The sequence below is a fragment of the Grammomys surdaster genome, unplaced genomic scaffold (assembly GCF_004785775.1).
Source record: "Grammomys surdaster isolate TR1022 unplaced genomic scaffold, NIH_TR_1.0 270, whole genome shotgun sequence".
NCBI lineage: Eukaryota > Metazoa > Chordata > Mammalia > Rodentia > Muridae > Grammomys > Grammomys surdaster.
Genome location: NW_021604711.1, coordinates 870,311 through 884,570, shown reverse-complemented (window position 1 = coordinate 884,570; position 14,260 = coordinate 870,311). Strand labels below are relative to the sequence as shown.

Sequence of the window (14,260 nt, the reverse complement as noted above, 5' to 3'; positions counted from 1 at the left end):
GGGCCCTGGATGGGCCAGAAGCAGACTTTCTCCACTCTGCCTGGCTTCTAGGAGGTGGGTTTGGTGGGAAAGGGTTGGAGGTGAGAGGAAGAGTAGGAGAGGAATCCCCACCGAGAGGAAACTATCATGTTCTCTGGGAACATCTAGGAAAGGCTATGCATGCTGTTGCTGATGCCCTGGGACATAGTCAGCATTCACCTCCCCAGGTCCTGACCTCCACAGGAGGCAGAGGATGAGGTTGGGCAGGCTCCCTCAGTGACTGACTCAGGCTCCAGCTCCTCTCAGGAGCCTGCTGCTGATAGAGGTTAGGCATCCCTGAGAAATTGTACTGGGCCTCCCATAACTACGGGGCCTCCCCCAAAGCCCACTGACCTCCACAACCTCAGGTTCCCTATCTGTAAAACAAGGTGCTTGCAGCAGACAGGCCCTGCGCTCCTGCTTTAAGATTGGAAGTGAGCATCCTGATTCTGATACCTCAGGGCCAGGTCCTAAGAGAAAGCTGTAGGCAGGCGGGAGGCCCAGTTGGAGCATGAAACTAGCAGGCACCATGAGGCCTTTGGCTCCCTCTAGTGGTAAGATGTGGCTCACTTTGAATAGCTCAGATCTCAGTCCCCTCCTGCCTAGCTGGGCATCAGGAGATTCTGCCCAAGTTACCCTCTCTCCCTGGCCCACCGTTTCCCTAGCTGGTGCAGTCACACGTTGCCAGATGAGCTAGTCTCTAATTCCCCTCCAATGCTTTGTGCTCTCCCAGATCCTGACAGTTTCCATGCAGGAGCAGGCTAGGGGCAACTCACCGATATCTTGGTGAAGACAGACAGCATTAGGGACAGGACAGATAAGTATGTGCGGATGCGCTGGCCACCGAAGCGCTTCTGGATGTATTCAGGCAAGGTGACGATCTGGGGAGGCAAAAGACATGAGGGTTACGTGTTCGCAAAGGAACAAGGTGAGTATTGGGGAAGGCTGGCCCCATCCAGAGGTTCTGCCTGTCCCTCCCAACTTGGTGAGAGTCAAGCCTCTGCCATGGCCCCAAGAAGAGACTCACCTCTGAAGATATGTAGATGGGCACAAACACCCATGCCAGCGCCAAAAGCACGTATGTGGCCTGTGAGGACAGAGGCATGGGAGGACTGTGGGCATAGCTCTCAATAGCCCTGCCCTGGCACACAGCCAGATGTGGCAGAGACTAGTAGTGCTGAGGCTACCCCCAGCCCCTCCTGCTTTGCTGTGAGAAGCTGGGAGCTTCTTATGGACATCTCGGGACTGCTCGGCTGCCCAGCCTTCTTTATCTACAGACCAGCTTGCTGTGGAACGCTGCCTACCACAGTCTGGCAGACCCTGACAGATACACATTGCTGGGAGGCACCCTATCCAGGGGCCAGTCAGTGTGGCTGTACCCTCTACCCCAGCCCTCTCACTGGCTGTGCCCATTCTCCAAGGCTCACATTCCACTCAAAGCCGGCCACAGCCAGGCCTCCAGCAGCGCCTGAGCCTGCCAATCCTACGAAGAGTCCAGAGCCTTCACTGCTTGCAAAGAGTGAGGCTCCAATCTGCAGGGGGAAGAACAAGTGATCACTGCGAGTCCATTACATCAGCTCCACCCGAGCCAGAAACACCTCCTCCAACCTGCCAGGTCTAAAGGGGGAGCACACCCTGTTCACATATAAGAGTCCCAGGCTCAGGTGTACATCTTGGGGTACACATAGGTAAGCCACAAGGCCAAAAACAAAAACAAACAAACAAACAAACAAACAAAAAAACCCAGAGTTTTTCAGACTCCAAAGCCCTTTATAGAACTTACAGCAGTCTGCCCCTGCGTTGCCGACCTGGGGGTCTCCTCCAGCCCAGGCTGATCCCATTGAGCTGGTGTTAGACAGGGACCTTGATTGAGGCACATCTTTATGTCCTCAGGGATGTGGATCCTGATAGAAGTTGGCCCTGAGGACAAAGGAGTAGCAAGAAAGTGGGGGAACTCACCGGCCACCAAACCATGTCTCGGCCTGCCAGGAAGTAGCCGCTCACTGTGTTCTTGTTGGCTCGACAAGCCGACTGCAAGAAAAGCAAAAGGTAGAAACTGCCATGAATGTAGGACGCTGCTGTCTCTGGTAAACGCCTGGCAGCTCCTCCATACATGGAGCATTGCAATGTGACCTGCAATGAGAGAACATGTACACACACACACACACACACACAGAGAGAGAGAGAGAGAGAGAGAGAGAGAGAGAGAGAGAGTCAGATTTAGAGTCAGAGATAGAGAGAGTCAGAGATAGAGAGAGACACAGAGAGAGAGAGAGAGAGAGAGACAGAGAGACAGAGAGACAGAGAGACAGAGAGACAGAGAGACAGAGAGAGAGACACACACACACAGAGAATGTTCACAGTACCATTATCCAAAAAAAGCCCAAAGTCCAGCAATTGATGAAGAAACCAAACAGGCATATCCACACAATGGAATATTATTCAGCCAGGAAAAGATACGCAGTTAGCCTGTGTCCGGTTTATTTCTGGTTTCAGAGTTAGGCTATATTACTTTCCTAAGGCAGAATGATCATTCCTACTGGTCAAGCAAAAGGGGTTGGTTTTACAGATGGTTAAAAAAAAGGGGGTAGCAACAAAACCTCTAAACTGTTAACTCCAAAGTAACTGTCCTTTCGAGGCAGGGTAGGAGCAGGGACCTTGGGTTCCTTTAGGTTTTTGGTGCAAGGAACAAGGCAGGGGGAACTGTATTTGGCATTCAGATGGAAACTGGCCTATTTCACAGGCACCAGAGCCTCTTCCTTCTGATGTCTTAGAGGGTCAAGGAAGAAGCCTCTTTCACACTAGGGAACTTAAGTGTGACTGTCTCCATTTTGTTTTTTAGAATTTCTATCTTTATTTTATGTGTATGGGTGTTTTGCCTGTATGTATGTCTTGTACTATGTGTGTGTCTGGGGCCTTCAGAAGCCAAAAGATGGTGTTGGATTCTCTGGAACTGGAGTTACGGATGGTTGTGATCCACTATGTGTCTGGGAAGTGAACCCAGATCCCATGGAAGAACAGCAAGTGCTCTTAACCACTGGGCCTTCTTTCTAACCCAATGATTGACTCCATTTTGACTCAGCCTGGCCTGTTGGGACCGAGTGTACTCTAAAACAGTGGTCTTTGCCTCTTGTTTCTTTAACAGCTCCCCCTCGAATCAAACCTTCAATATCAGAATTATGTACAGTTATTATCACTTGGAATATCTAGTCCAAACTCAACATTTAGATCTGCTGCTGCATCTTCCTGGTCACATGCATCTCATTTTTATTAATTAATTAATTAATTAATTTTGTTTTTTTTTTTTCGAGACAGGGTTTCTCTGTGTAGCCCTGGCTGTCCTGGAACTCACTCTGTAGACCAGGCTGGCCTCGAACTCTCGAACTCAGAAATCTGCCTGCCTCTGCCTCCCAAGTGCTGGGATTAAAGGCGTGCGCCACCACTGCCCGGCGCATCTCATTTTTAAGTGTGTGTGTGTGTGTGTGTGTATGTGTGTGTGTGTGTGTGTAGGTCAGAGGACAAGGCCCAGTGTCAGTCCTCATCTCCCACTTTGTCTGAGACGGTTTCTTGCTGTTCAGTGCTGTGTACACCAGTAGCTGGACTGTGACGTGGGATTCTCCTGCTCGCCTCTCATCTCCTTGCCAGGAAGCGATGGACTCATGGGTACATAGGTGGAACAGGTTCTGGTTTTGCTGTTTGTTTTATTTTGTTTTTAAGACAAGATTTCTCTGGGCAGCCCTGGCTGTTCTGGAACTTACTCTGTAGACCAGGCTTGCCTTGAACTCAAGAGATCCACCTGCCTCTGCCTCCCAAGTGCTGAGATCAAAGGTGTGTGCCACCACTGCTGGCTGAGTTCTGTTTTTTTCTGTTTTTGTTTTTTGTTTTTTGTTTTGTAACCCAGGCACTCATGCTCTTTACCTCCCGAGCTATCTTCCAGCCTGTCCCTAGAAGGGTGCTGAAGCGACTGCCAAGGGCTGCAGGTGTTCTGCAGGAAGTGGGCTTTGCTTGCTCAAGGCAAGGCTGTACTGGTTTGATCTGGACAGAAAGAGGCTGTTCTTCTTTCATTCCTCAGCTCAGTGGAGTCTCAGAAGCCTTTCCTTGTATCTATAGTCTTCCCCATGGAGCTTACTCATTCCTAGCTTTTGATTTGGAGCGAGACATTGGCAATTCTTGTGTTCACTAACAGGCCATGGCAGGTTACTAATCAGCCTAATTTCAGCCCCATGTTTCAGGAAATAGGGAGGCCTGACAGGAGGAGAGGCACCAGGAACATCCCAGCAGTGGACAGAGGGGGCACAAGCTCCCTGTCACATATGGACATGGCCTGTCCATATAATTTATTATATTGATGATACTGAAGGTTACGGAGGTATGCTATTGATGAGAAATTTAGCAGTGTTGTGAAAACTAGTAAAATGTGACAGAGGGCTGGAGCATGTGGTTGGTAAATGCCACCAAAGACAGGGCTGCTAAAACATCACCTTGTAAAAAACACACATACACACAGACACGCACGCGCACACACACACAGATACTACATACTACATACCACATACACACACACATACCACACATACCACACACTGCACAGCACACACTGCACAGCACACACCACACACACATACCACACACACACACACACACACACACACTATGGGGTTCAGTGGTTAATAGTATTGATTGCGGGGCTGGAGAGATGGCTTAGTGATTAAGAGCACTGACTGTTCTTCCAGAGGTCCTGAGTTCAATTCCCAGGAACCACATGGTAGCTCACAACCATCTGTAATGGGATAGGATGCCCTCCTCTGGTGTGTCTGAAGACAGCTTCAGTGTACTCATATAAATATAATAAGTAAATCTTAAAAAAAAAAAAAAGAGTATTGACTGCTCATCCTAAAGATCTGGATTCACTTCCTAGCATCTACACATTGGCTCAGGAGCATCTATAACTTCCAGAGGATCTCTGGCCTCTATGGACACTGAGAAGATATGCACATGGCGCACAGACTTACATGCAGATACCCATGCATATAAAATCAAATAAAAATTAAAACCAATCCAAAACAAAGCAGGATCTGGGAAAAAATAAAACAGCTCTGTTGATGGCCGTAATGGGTCATTAGTTATTTAGCATTTGATTATATAATTATTGTATTACTGCTGCCACTACTACCACCATCACCACATAATTACCACCAACACCAACACTACCGCATCGCCACCACACCATTACCACCACCACTATCACCATCACTACCACCACCATCACCATCACCACTATCACCATCACTACCACCACCATCACCATCACCACCATCACCAACACCATCACCATCACCACTATGTCCATATTACTAACTACTACAGTCCTACTGGTACTACCACTGCTGTAAATCCAGCAGGGTCCTGTCTTCACCTGGTCTCTTTGGTTGATCTCACCCTGTGAAGTAGATACTGTCCCTGCCCTACAAAACTGAGTGAACACATCTGCTCTCTCATTCCCCAGGCTCTTATCTTGGGGCAGGATTTGTAGGAAGAAAGAAAGGGACAGCAGTCCCCTACAGAGAGCCTGAGGGTTCCAAGGCTGAGGCATGGAGCTGACCTAACCGTGGTGCAGTGAGGTAATGAGGCTGGTTTGCTGCGTGGCCTACCATTTAAGAGTACCCTAAAAACTGGCATTGAGATGACACCACGGAGGGGCTACTCCCAGTCTGTGGACCCCTGGGTAAGTCAAACCCCCATTGCTTTGGATTCTTAGCTACATGCAAGCCTGGCCTGGGGTAGATGGGACACAGAGAAGGGCCTGACAACTACACAGCAGAGCGTCTGCTGTCAATGGATCTTCTGCTGGCTTGAATCGCCTGTTTTCTCCAGAGAGAAACTGAGCTCAGGAGTTACTGAGCAGGGCAAGACTATCAGGCATTTCCAAGCCTTGAACATCCTCTCACCTCTGGATTCTGAGCACAGCTAGGGAATCACCATAATAACTAGTGTTCGGGCAGCAGACCACCCAAGGATTGCTAGTCCCAGTTCTGCCTGAAAGCCCAGTGGGCCAACACAGGTTCTTACCCATATGCCCACGGCCACATTCAAGGCAAAATATACAGAGATGACAGTAATGTCTGTGATGCTCAGCTGGGATCCCGGAGCGTGGACGTCCCCAGTGGAGTTGTCAGCCATCCTGCAGCAAGCACCACACCAAGCTCAGGGACTGAGGTGAAGTGAAGTCACGAAGAGCTTTCTGAGCAGAATAAATTGATCATTAAACCAAGTGAGAAAGTGACATCTGCCGCCCATGGTGTGTCCTCATGCCAGGGACTGCTTCAAAGCACAGATAGGTCCCCCTTTGCTCTGCAGTAGATGGTGAATTCCAGAGGGCAGGAACTGGGGTGATCTGGGAGGAGTGTAGGCAGAGGGAAGGAACCTTCTTAAACTCTGAGTGGGTTGGGAGAAAGGTTCTGAGTGGGTTCTGAGTGAAATGCCAATGCCCAGTTTAGCAACACCTAGATTTAGTTTGCTTGAGTGTAGAGCATTAGGATGGCTGCCTTACCTCTAGGGACATCTCCCTGAGGGACAGACTTGTCTCTGGAGTCAGCAGGCTGATCTAAACTCAAGATGGTAGCTCCTGACACCAGGAGAACCCCTATGCCAGGTCCTAAGTCCCATTGCCATTATTTCTACTGTTCTAGCAAGCAAGACAGACCTGATGCTACCACTTGGCCATCCATTTACCCACCACTCCAGCCTGGACCAATACCTGTCAAATACCAAGGACCCCTTCCCATTCTGTAGTTGTTCCTATGTCATGATCAAAGTCACCATGAAGTGTAGGTGACATCTCAGTCTAGTCAAGGAACAGAGGCTGAAGGCTAAGTTGTCTGTCCCCACCTTTCAAGGGGCAGAGCTAAGTTCCCTGTAGATGTAGACCTGGGTCTCAGTATGATGGCTCTGGTTTCAGTGACACTGTACCAAGGCCTGCCATCCAGTCCCCGGGGACGTTAGTGCTCAGCAACTGCATCATGCTCTGATCAGTAGCTTGGTTCGTGCTCTGTGAAGCATTTGGAGTTTAATTTTACACGAAACCCTTCCAGAAGTGTTAATGAGTGAGCGTCTGCCACCAGGAACACACGAATACAACCTCACCTAGCCTGCTACTTGGCAACCCTGAGCAGAGACTAAAGGTTAACTCTTCTGTGTAGGACAAGATCAAGACAGGAAATTTGAGTTTCTACGGAGCACAGGCTTCAGCAGGCTTAAATGGCTCTGTCTCCATTTTGCTGCAAGCTGGCCTCAGTGCAAGTGATTGCCTGCAGTGTCTGTGAACCAAACACCCACTTGCATCAATCTGAAAGACCCACTGGGTGACATTCAGATTTATTGAGTGTGGTGGTTTGAATAAGAATGCCTTCCCCTCCCCCATAGGCTCATATATCTGAGTGTTCAGTCACTAGGCAATGGCACTATTTGCAAAGATTAGGATTACATGTGGTCTTATTGGGGGAAATGTGTCACTGAGGCTTCAAAAGCCCAGGCTAGGCCCAGTCTCTCTTCTCCTTCTCCTTTTGCATCAGGATGTAGCTCTCAATTACTGCCCCAGTGCCATGCTTGCCACCATATTCCCCGTCGTGATAATAATGGACTGACCATTTGAAACTGTAAGCAAGCCCCAGTTAAATGTTTTCCTGTTTAAGAGTTGCTTTGGTCAAACAGTGACAAGACATGGAGTGTTTCATCAATATGAGTGGCTGAACCAACAGCCATTGGCATCTCTCCTCAGCAGGAAGGGACTGACAGATAACCTTGCCTGTCTCCAATCAAAGAAACGTTTCAAAAGAAAATGAATTTTCTTGTTCTGCCCTGAAGGATTCAAGCACGAGAGAAATGACGCCTCTGTTCCTGTGCCCAGCCATACCCACCTTTACACACATGAAACAGGACACAGCCCTTCTGGTCAACTTAGCCTAAGAAAGAGGAGGATTTCCCTACCTTGTTGAGAAGGTATCTGCTTCTCAGTCCATCTTCTGTCACTATAACTGAATACCACAGACAAGGAAGTTTATAAAGAATAAAGATTCATACAGCCCATTGCTCTGGAAAGTGGACAGAGGGCCACATATAGAATGGCCCTTCTTTTGGGTGGGCAACCCTAAAACTCCAGAAGCAGGGCAGAGAGGCATGTATCCAAGAGATAATAGCCAGCCTTTGAAAACAGACCCACTCTTGAGCTATAACACAGGCCAATGGGCAGCTGGATGTCAGGAGCTGTGAGGACAGTTCAGACTCACAAGACAGAGTACAGGCCGCTCCTTACAGGTCTCAGAGGATGGGGGAAGTTTCATGGAGTCAGGGTGTTTCTGATTCCTTTGTGGGTGGCAGAAGAGAGGAGAGAGGTAGGTATTGAGTTGCCAAGAGGGAATGTGCAACTGCAGAAAATGAGGTATGCCCATTATACTAGTAAGAATATGCCGCCTCTTGTTGCTCTCTGATGTCCCGAAGCCTGGCAACCTGAGGTCTGTACACTTCCTTGGGGAAGTGAGACCGGTACCTATTATTTTTCTGACATCACAGCTCCTGAGGTGTCTGTTAGGGAGTTAGTGCCACAAACAGGCTCTGAAGATGGGGACTGACATTTCCAGAGCAAAGAGGCTGCTGCAGGTGAGCTTGGCCTGAGCAGAAGTCTGGTCTGGATTCTAACAGAAAGACAGGTAAGTGATGTCAGATGGCTAGATACACAGACAGACAGACAGACAGACAGACAGACAGATGACTAATAATAAATGATGGGTTGATGATAGATAGATAGATAGATAGACAGACAGATGGGTAGATTAGTAATTAATAGGTTATGGACAGGGAGATGACATGATGAGTGGATAGATAGATGATGGACAGATGATGATGGAAAGATAATGAATGGTAGCAGGATAGATTATTATTAATCTAGGTGATAGATAGGTAGGTGATAGCTGATAGAAAGATCCTCTCATTACACACAGGCCACATATCTGAACTGCTGGAATGCTCAGGACTCTAAGCAGGCTTGCACAGAGCAGAAAGGATGAAGGGTAAGACAACCATCACCTTTCATGTTCCGACATGGCCTGAGCATTCTGTAAGACTGCAGCCTTTGTAGTGAGCAAACCTCAATCATGCTGGAGCTCCTCTGAGCTGGTTCAGGCTGGTTCTAACTACTGCTTTGAGAAGCCCAGGAAGAGTCTTGTGGGGACTTGATGGAAGGCAGCGAGGATGAACCCACTCCTTTCACTCACTTATCAAACCTAGACAGGCGACACTTCCTAAATGCCACTATGTGTAACACCTGCCTTTGCTGGGCTCTGTAACCTCCTGGTGGCCCTTCCTTCCAGGCTTCCCTTCTGATTGCTGCTGATCCAGTGGCTGAGCTTTGGGGTGCTCAAGTCCAGGTGGCCACAATCCAGCCCCCATCATCTCTGCCTCTTCTCCAAAGTTTCAAGGACTCAGGAGGAGCCCTGGGGGCCAGCTCAGGTCCCCAGTCATCCTGATCACCATCACTAATACTGAGTGTTCACTATTCATCCAGGCCCTGTCTACCCAACAATCTCGACTCTCTGGTCAAATACTGTGACCAAATACCTGACGAGAAGCAACATAGAGAAAGAGTTTCATTTCAGTTTAGACTCATAATACAGGAGGCACGGTACCTGTAGCTTTGGCATGGCAGCTTGAGGCAGGTTTCATCGTGGTGTTAGATGTAAAGTTACATGGCGTGTCCTCTAAGCCTACCCCTTTGTCCACCAGCCAGACTTTACCTTTTCAAGGTTCTGCAACCTCCTAAGATGGCACCATCAGCTAACACATGAGCCTATGGGGCAGACTTCATATTTAGACCACAGCACTGATTACTCAAGGCATAGAGACAGTGAGGAACCTAACGAGGGTCACACAGTAACCTAGAGGGAAGGACACAACTGTCTACCCAGCCAGGGTTCCCCTACTGCCCACTGTGGATCATCACAGGCTTTCATAAACGTGTGAACAAAGGATCCTGTTGTAATGTTACACCTTGGAATTTCCCAAGGAGTCTCATGATCAGGAAAAGAAAAGGCTGAAACCTGGTACCAAATAGAAGAGGAGAGATACCACACCATTCTGACAATGCATCATAGCCCAGACAACGGGTCAGCGATGGACATGACCATACCTTGAGCAGGATTACTACGTATATCTCTTGTTTTCTCTTTAAATCTAAACCTCTGTCAGGCCCTCTGGAAGATGGATTTGGGCCAGGAAGTATCACAGGTCCTTTTGTTTTTCCTCCCAGTGTGGCCACTTTCCCTACTTTCACGAGTATCTGTTTAATTGGCCCACTGAAGATAAGCATCCAAGCCTAGCTTGCTAGGTTTGCCCAGACTCAAGAATGTCAAACAGCTAACAACATTTACTCATGGTGGCACCTGCCTTGAATCTCAGCACTTTTGAGTTGGAAGGCAGAGAGGCAGGGGTGTCTGTGTGAATCTGAGCATTAGCTGGCCTACAACACAAGCTCCAGGCCAGCAAGGGACCCTGTGAAGATGGCCTGGCGACAACACTCCCTTTTTTTTCATGGAGATGTTTCAAAGTAAGAATTTTTGTTTTTGTTTTTGTTTTTCAAGACAGGGTTTCTCTGTGTAGCCCTGGCTGTCCTGGAACTCACTCTGTAGACCAGGCTGGCCTCGAACTCAGAAATCTGCCTGCCTCTGCCTCCCAAGTGCTAAGATTAAAGGCGTGCACCACCACTGCCCGGCTCAAAGTAAGAATGTTACAACCTCATTAAGTGCCATGTGGACTGCAGGATAGGTTTGGCGATGATGTACACTGCTCCAAGTGAATTTACCAGGAAAGCAGAAAAAGGCAGACGAGTGTTTATTAAATATGTTGTCTAGCCGAGGAGAGGCGCTGAAGTCATCTATAGCGGCTGAGGGGCTGTTAATTAGTCATCCATAGTCCATTTGTGTGGGGCCCATAGCTGAGTGGATAATCTAGTCTTGTTAGAATTGTATTATTATGTGTGTATGAAGGGAGGGGTGGGCATGACACAGCACACATGTGGAGGTCAGAGGACAACTTGTGGAGTTGATTCTGTTTTTTGAGCTTCACATGAGCTCTGGGGATCAAGTTCAGGTGTCAGGCTTGCATGACAAGTGTTTTACCCACTGAGCCATTTCACCAGCCCTCACTACTTCTGTTAATACTTTCTTTTAGGTTATTGAGTTACTAGTGAGTAGTTATGGTTTTTGTTTTTTTGCTGTTGTTTCATACATGTTGCCTTGGTTTTGTACTGCCCTGAAAACATCCATGACACATATCCTTCAACAAGGCCATTCCTAAACAATTCCACTAACTGGGGATTAAGCATTTAGACCCATGAGTCTATGGGGTCCTTCTCATTCACAGGACCACACATGTACGGTGGTTAGTCATTTCCATCTCCATTGCCCTCTTCCCCCAAAGCTTTTCCCGAGAAACCTCCCTCCACTGTCTCATGTGCCTCACTAAACTTAGCTAAGATGCTGGCAGGAGTGTAGGTGGCAGGTTATTCACTGAAGCACGGGTAACTCAGTAGGAATGTTATTGAGGAGAATGACACACCTCCCCAGGAACCATTACCTCATCTTCCTCAGTAGCACCTTCTAGTACTAAAGCTAGTTGGCAGGGAGGAGCGTCCAGCTTGGTTCCAGCTTGATTTCTGTGTTCTGTAACCATGGGGTTGGTGAGTTCAGCAACACTATCTTACTATCACATTCAGGTGGGCAACCAAGAACTTGTATTGTTTAGGAGCCTCTGGGGTTTCCCTGACCAATATGGCATCCCATACCTATCAGACTATTGAGACAATGGGCCCCAAGAAACTGGAATTTCCCCCAGGGATCTCATCCTGAGAGAAGGAAAAGGCTGAAGCGTGGGCTGGAGATGTTGTCCTCTAAAGAGATGTACCACTTGTGAGATCACCTTGGAGGAAAGACTAGCACTGAGACAAAGTGAGACCCCTTGACCAGGACTGCTGAGCTAAGCACGCTTACTAAATCTGAACCTTCATTGTCAGACCCTGAAGATGGACTGGGGTGTGTGGCAGCTGCTATTGGAGCTGTTCCCAAAATGGCCATGTTAAATACATATCCTCCTTCTGATTTTCAAATTGACCTATTGCAGGTGGGGGGGGGGGGGGCACAGACTAAATTGCTGGGGCTGCCTGCCAGCACCCTGCTCTGACCCTAAGGGCCTCAGTACTACTTTTATGCAGGTGCAAGCACCATGGGTGCTTGGTTAATACTTGGTGTCAAAGTCCTTCACTTCTCAGAGCCAGCTTCCTTGTACTTCAAACTCGGAGCAGTGATAAAGCTGCTTTCTCACTGTTGGGACAACCTCTGGCATACAGTGTGCTCAATTACGTTTTTATTACAGTTGTCACAGAACTTGGCAACTTCTTTTTTAACTTTTAAGTATAAATATTAATTATCACCCAAAGGTTAGATAGGCAGCTGGCCACTCAACAAAGTTCAGATTCAGATCAAAGCAGACAAGCAGGTAAAAACAAGGCCACGAGGGACTGCCTACTGGGTATGCTCCAGCTCTGCTGTGTGTACGGTCAAAGCAGGCAGTCCTGTGGTGTGTTCCTCTTAGGGACCTAGAGTGTTAGAAAATTACCATTCAGAGCCAGTGGCATTTTACAAAACTCACGGTAGGAATTAGAGACTGAAGTTGTTTAGAAAAATACCTACATTCACTTATGTATTTATTTATATAAGTGTATATGTGCCTGCTCATGCATCTTCCATGTGTGTATGCTATGACATGCATGCAGAGGAAATTAGTTCTGTCATGTGGGGGCCAGGGATCAAACCTGCATCCACCAGCCATCCAGGACTTGTCATTTGTAAGCACACAGTGGACCAACCCAGTAAGGAAACCACCTGCCTTATACATTCTTAGTCCAGCGTTACTTGTCCATTCAAGGAAAGGTTCTATTTATCTGTCACTGACTAGTTCCCGACCACCATGATACCCACCCTTAGTGCCTAAGGATAGCCTAACTACTGCCTCATTCCTTCTCCAGGAGTCCATAACTGCCATTAGGGGAGCAGGGATGGCTGGGGGATACAAAGGGCTGGCAGCTGGGAAGACCTTCTAGGCCCTAGAGACTAGGGGGTCCACATAGAATTTGGGAGGTATTACCACAGTGGGTTCCTTTTATAAAATAATCTGGAGCTCATTTGTTCAAATTGAGAAATTTAAAGTGAACTCTCAGGTTGCTCAGTGTGAAACAGGAGTAATGGAGCAGCAGTCAGCCAGAGCCTGGGAGGGAGAAGCTCTGAGAAATCTGGCCAGAGGCTGTTTCCTGCTCACACTTGGGCCTGTAGCTTCAACATGAGGAGAGTTGATGAGGAAGTCATTGTCCTATTTTTAGGAAGGGAGAAATTACTAGTACTGGAAAGAGCCAGCAGATCATAGAAAACAGAGTGAGTCAACTAGAAAATCCACAGGCTAAAAATCAACCTCAAACCACACATCAAAACCCCCAGGCTGAGGAGGTAAAAGTCTGAGATGAAGCAGGAGGGCCTGTAAATGAGTAGGCTAGGAACCAAAGTCACAACTGCATGTCCTACTCACAGGCCACGCCTTCATCCAACCCAATGGCTGTACAGCCCCATGAGAGTTCTAGAGGGCTCAGCCAGGGCACAGGGAGAGAGCAGGGCACCACTGGCAGCAGCCACCTCTCTGCAGGGGTGAGCGGGTCTGGCCATGGGCCTGGTGTTGATGACCAATGGTCACCAAAGCCACCGGAGTCTTACACCCAAGAATAACGGAATTCAGAGGTGTAAACAGACTGCATGTAGGAAGGCAGAGTGGGAGACGCTTCAGGGGATGGAGCCCAGGGGCCTTTCTGGGTCGTACGGTGGGACCTGAAAATTGGCCACTCTTGAGCTAATGGAGGGTCAAGCTAGTGAGAAGTCAACATACTTTATGCTATTTCCTGGCCCTAACAGCCAACTGGAGAGTTACTTCTATATCTACTGGACTCACCTGAGATCCCTTAGGGGATCCCCACTCTCACCCCTACTTGACTGGCACGGGTGTGGGGACTTGGAGCAAAGAAGAAGCTGAGAGCCAGATGGTGATGGCTGACCTGTTTTATCTCTACAGTCCTTCACGGTGCTCGGCAATACCCTGTGTTCTTAATGATGCAAATGCATTATTTTTAACACATTTGTCACAAGATGGCATT

The 14,260-nt window shown here is 48.2% G+C and overlaps 1 protein-coding gene across 4 annotated transcripts in view; it reads right to left on the bottom strand.

Moving 5' to 3' along the window:
- Positions 1–7,044, bottom strand: part of Slc5a10 (solute carrier family 5 member 10) — a 46,636-nt gene extending 39,592 nt beyond the window's left edge. For 3 of the 4 annotated variants that reach the window (XM_028776483.1, XM_028776486.1, XM_028776485.1), the window contains exons 1-5: positions 6,088–6,198; positions 1,978–2,049; positions 1,446–1,550; positions 1,046–1,105; positions 795–899 (exon numbers count right to left, since the gene is read on the bottom strand). In XM_028776483.1, the coding sequence (XP_028632316.1) occupies positions 795–899; positions 1,046–1,105; positions 1,446–1,550; positions 1,978–2,049; positions 6,088–6,198 (453 nt within the window). Of the gene's footprint in view, positions 1–794; positions 900–1,045; positions 1,106–1,445; positions 1,551–1,977; positions 2,050–6,087; positions 6,230–6,837 lie in introns of those variants that run through there. The other variant, XM_028776482.1, reaches the window with a different exon arrangement.
- Positions 7,045–14,260: the final 7,216 nt, after the last annotated feature.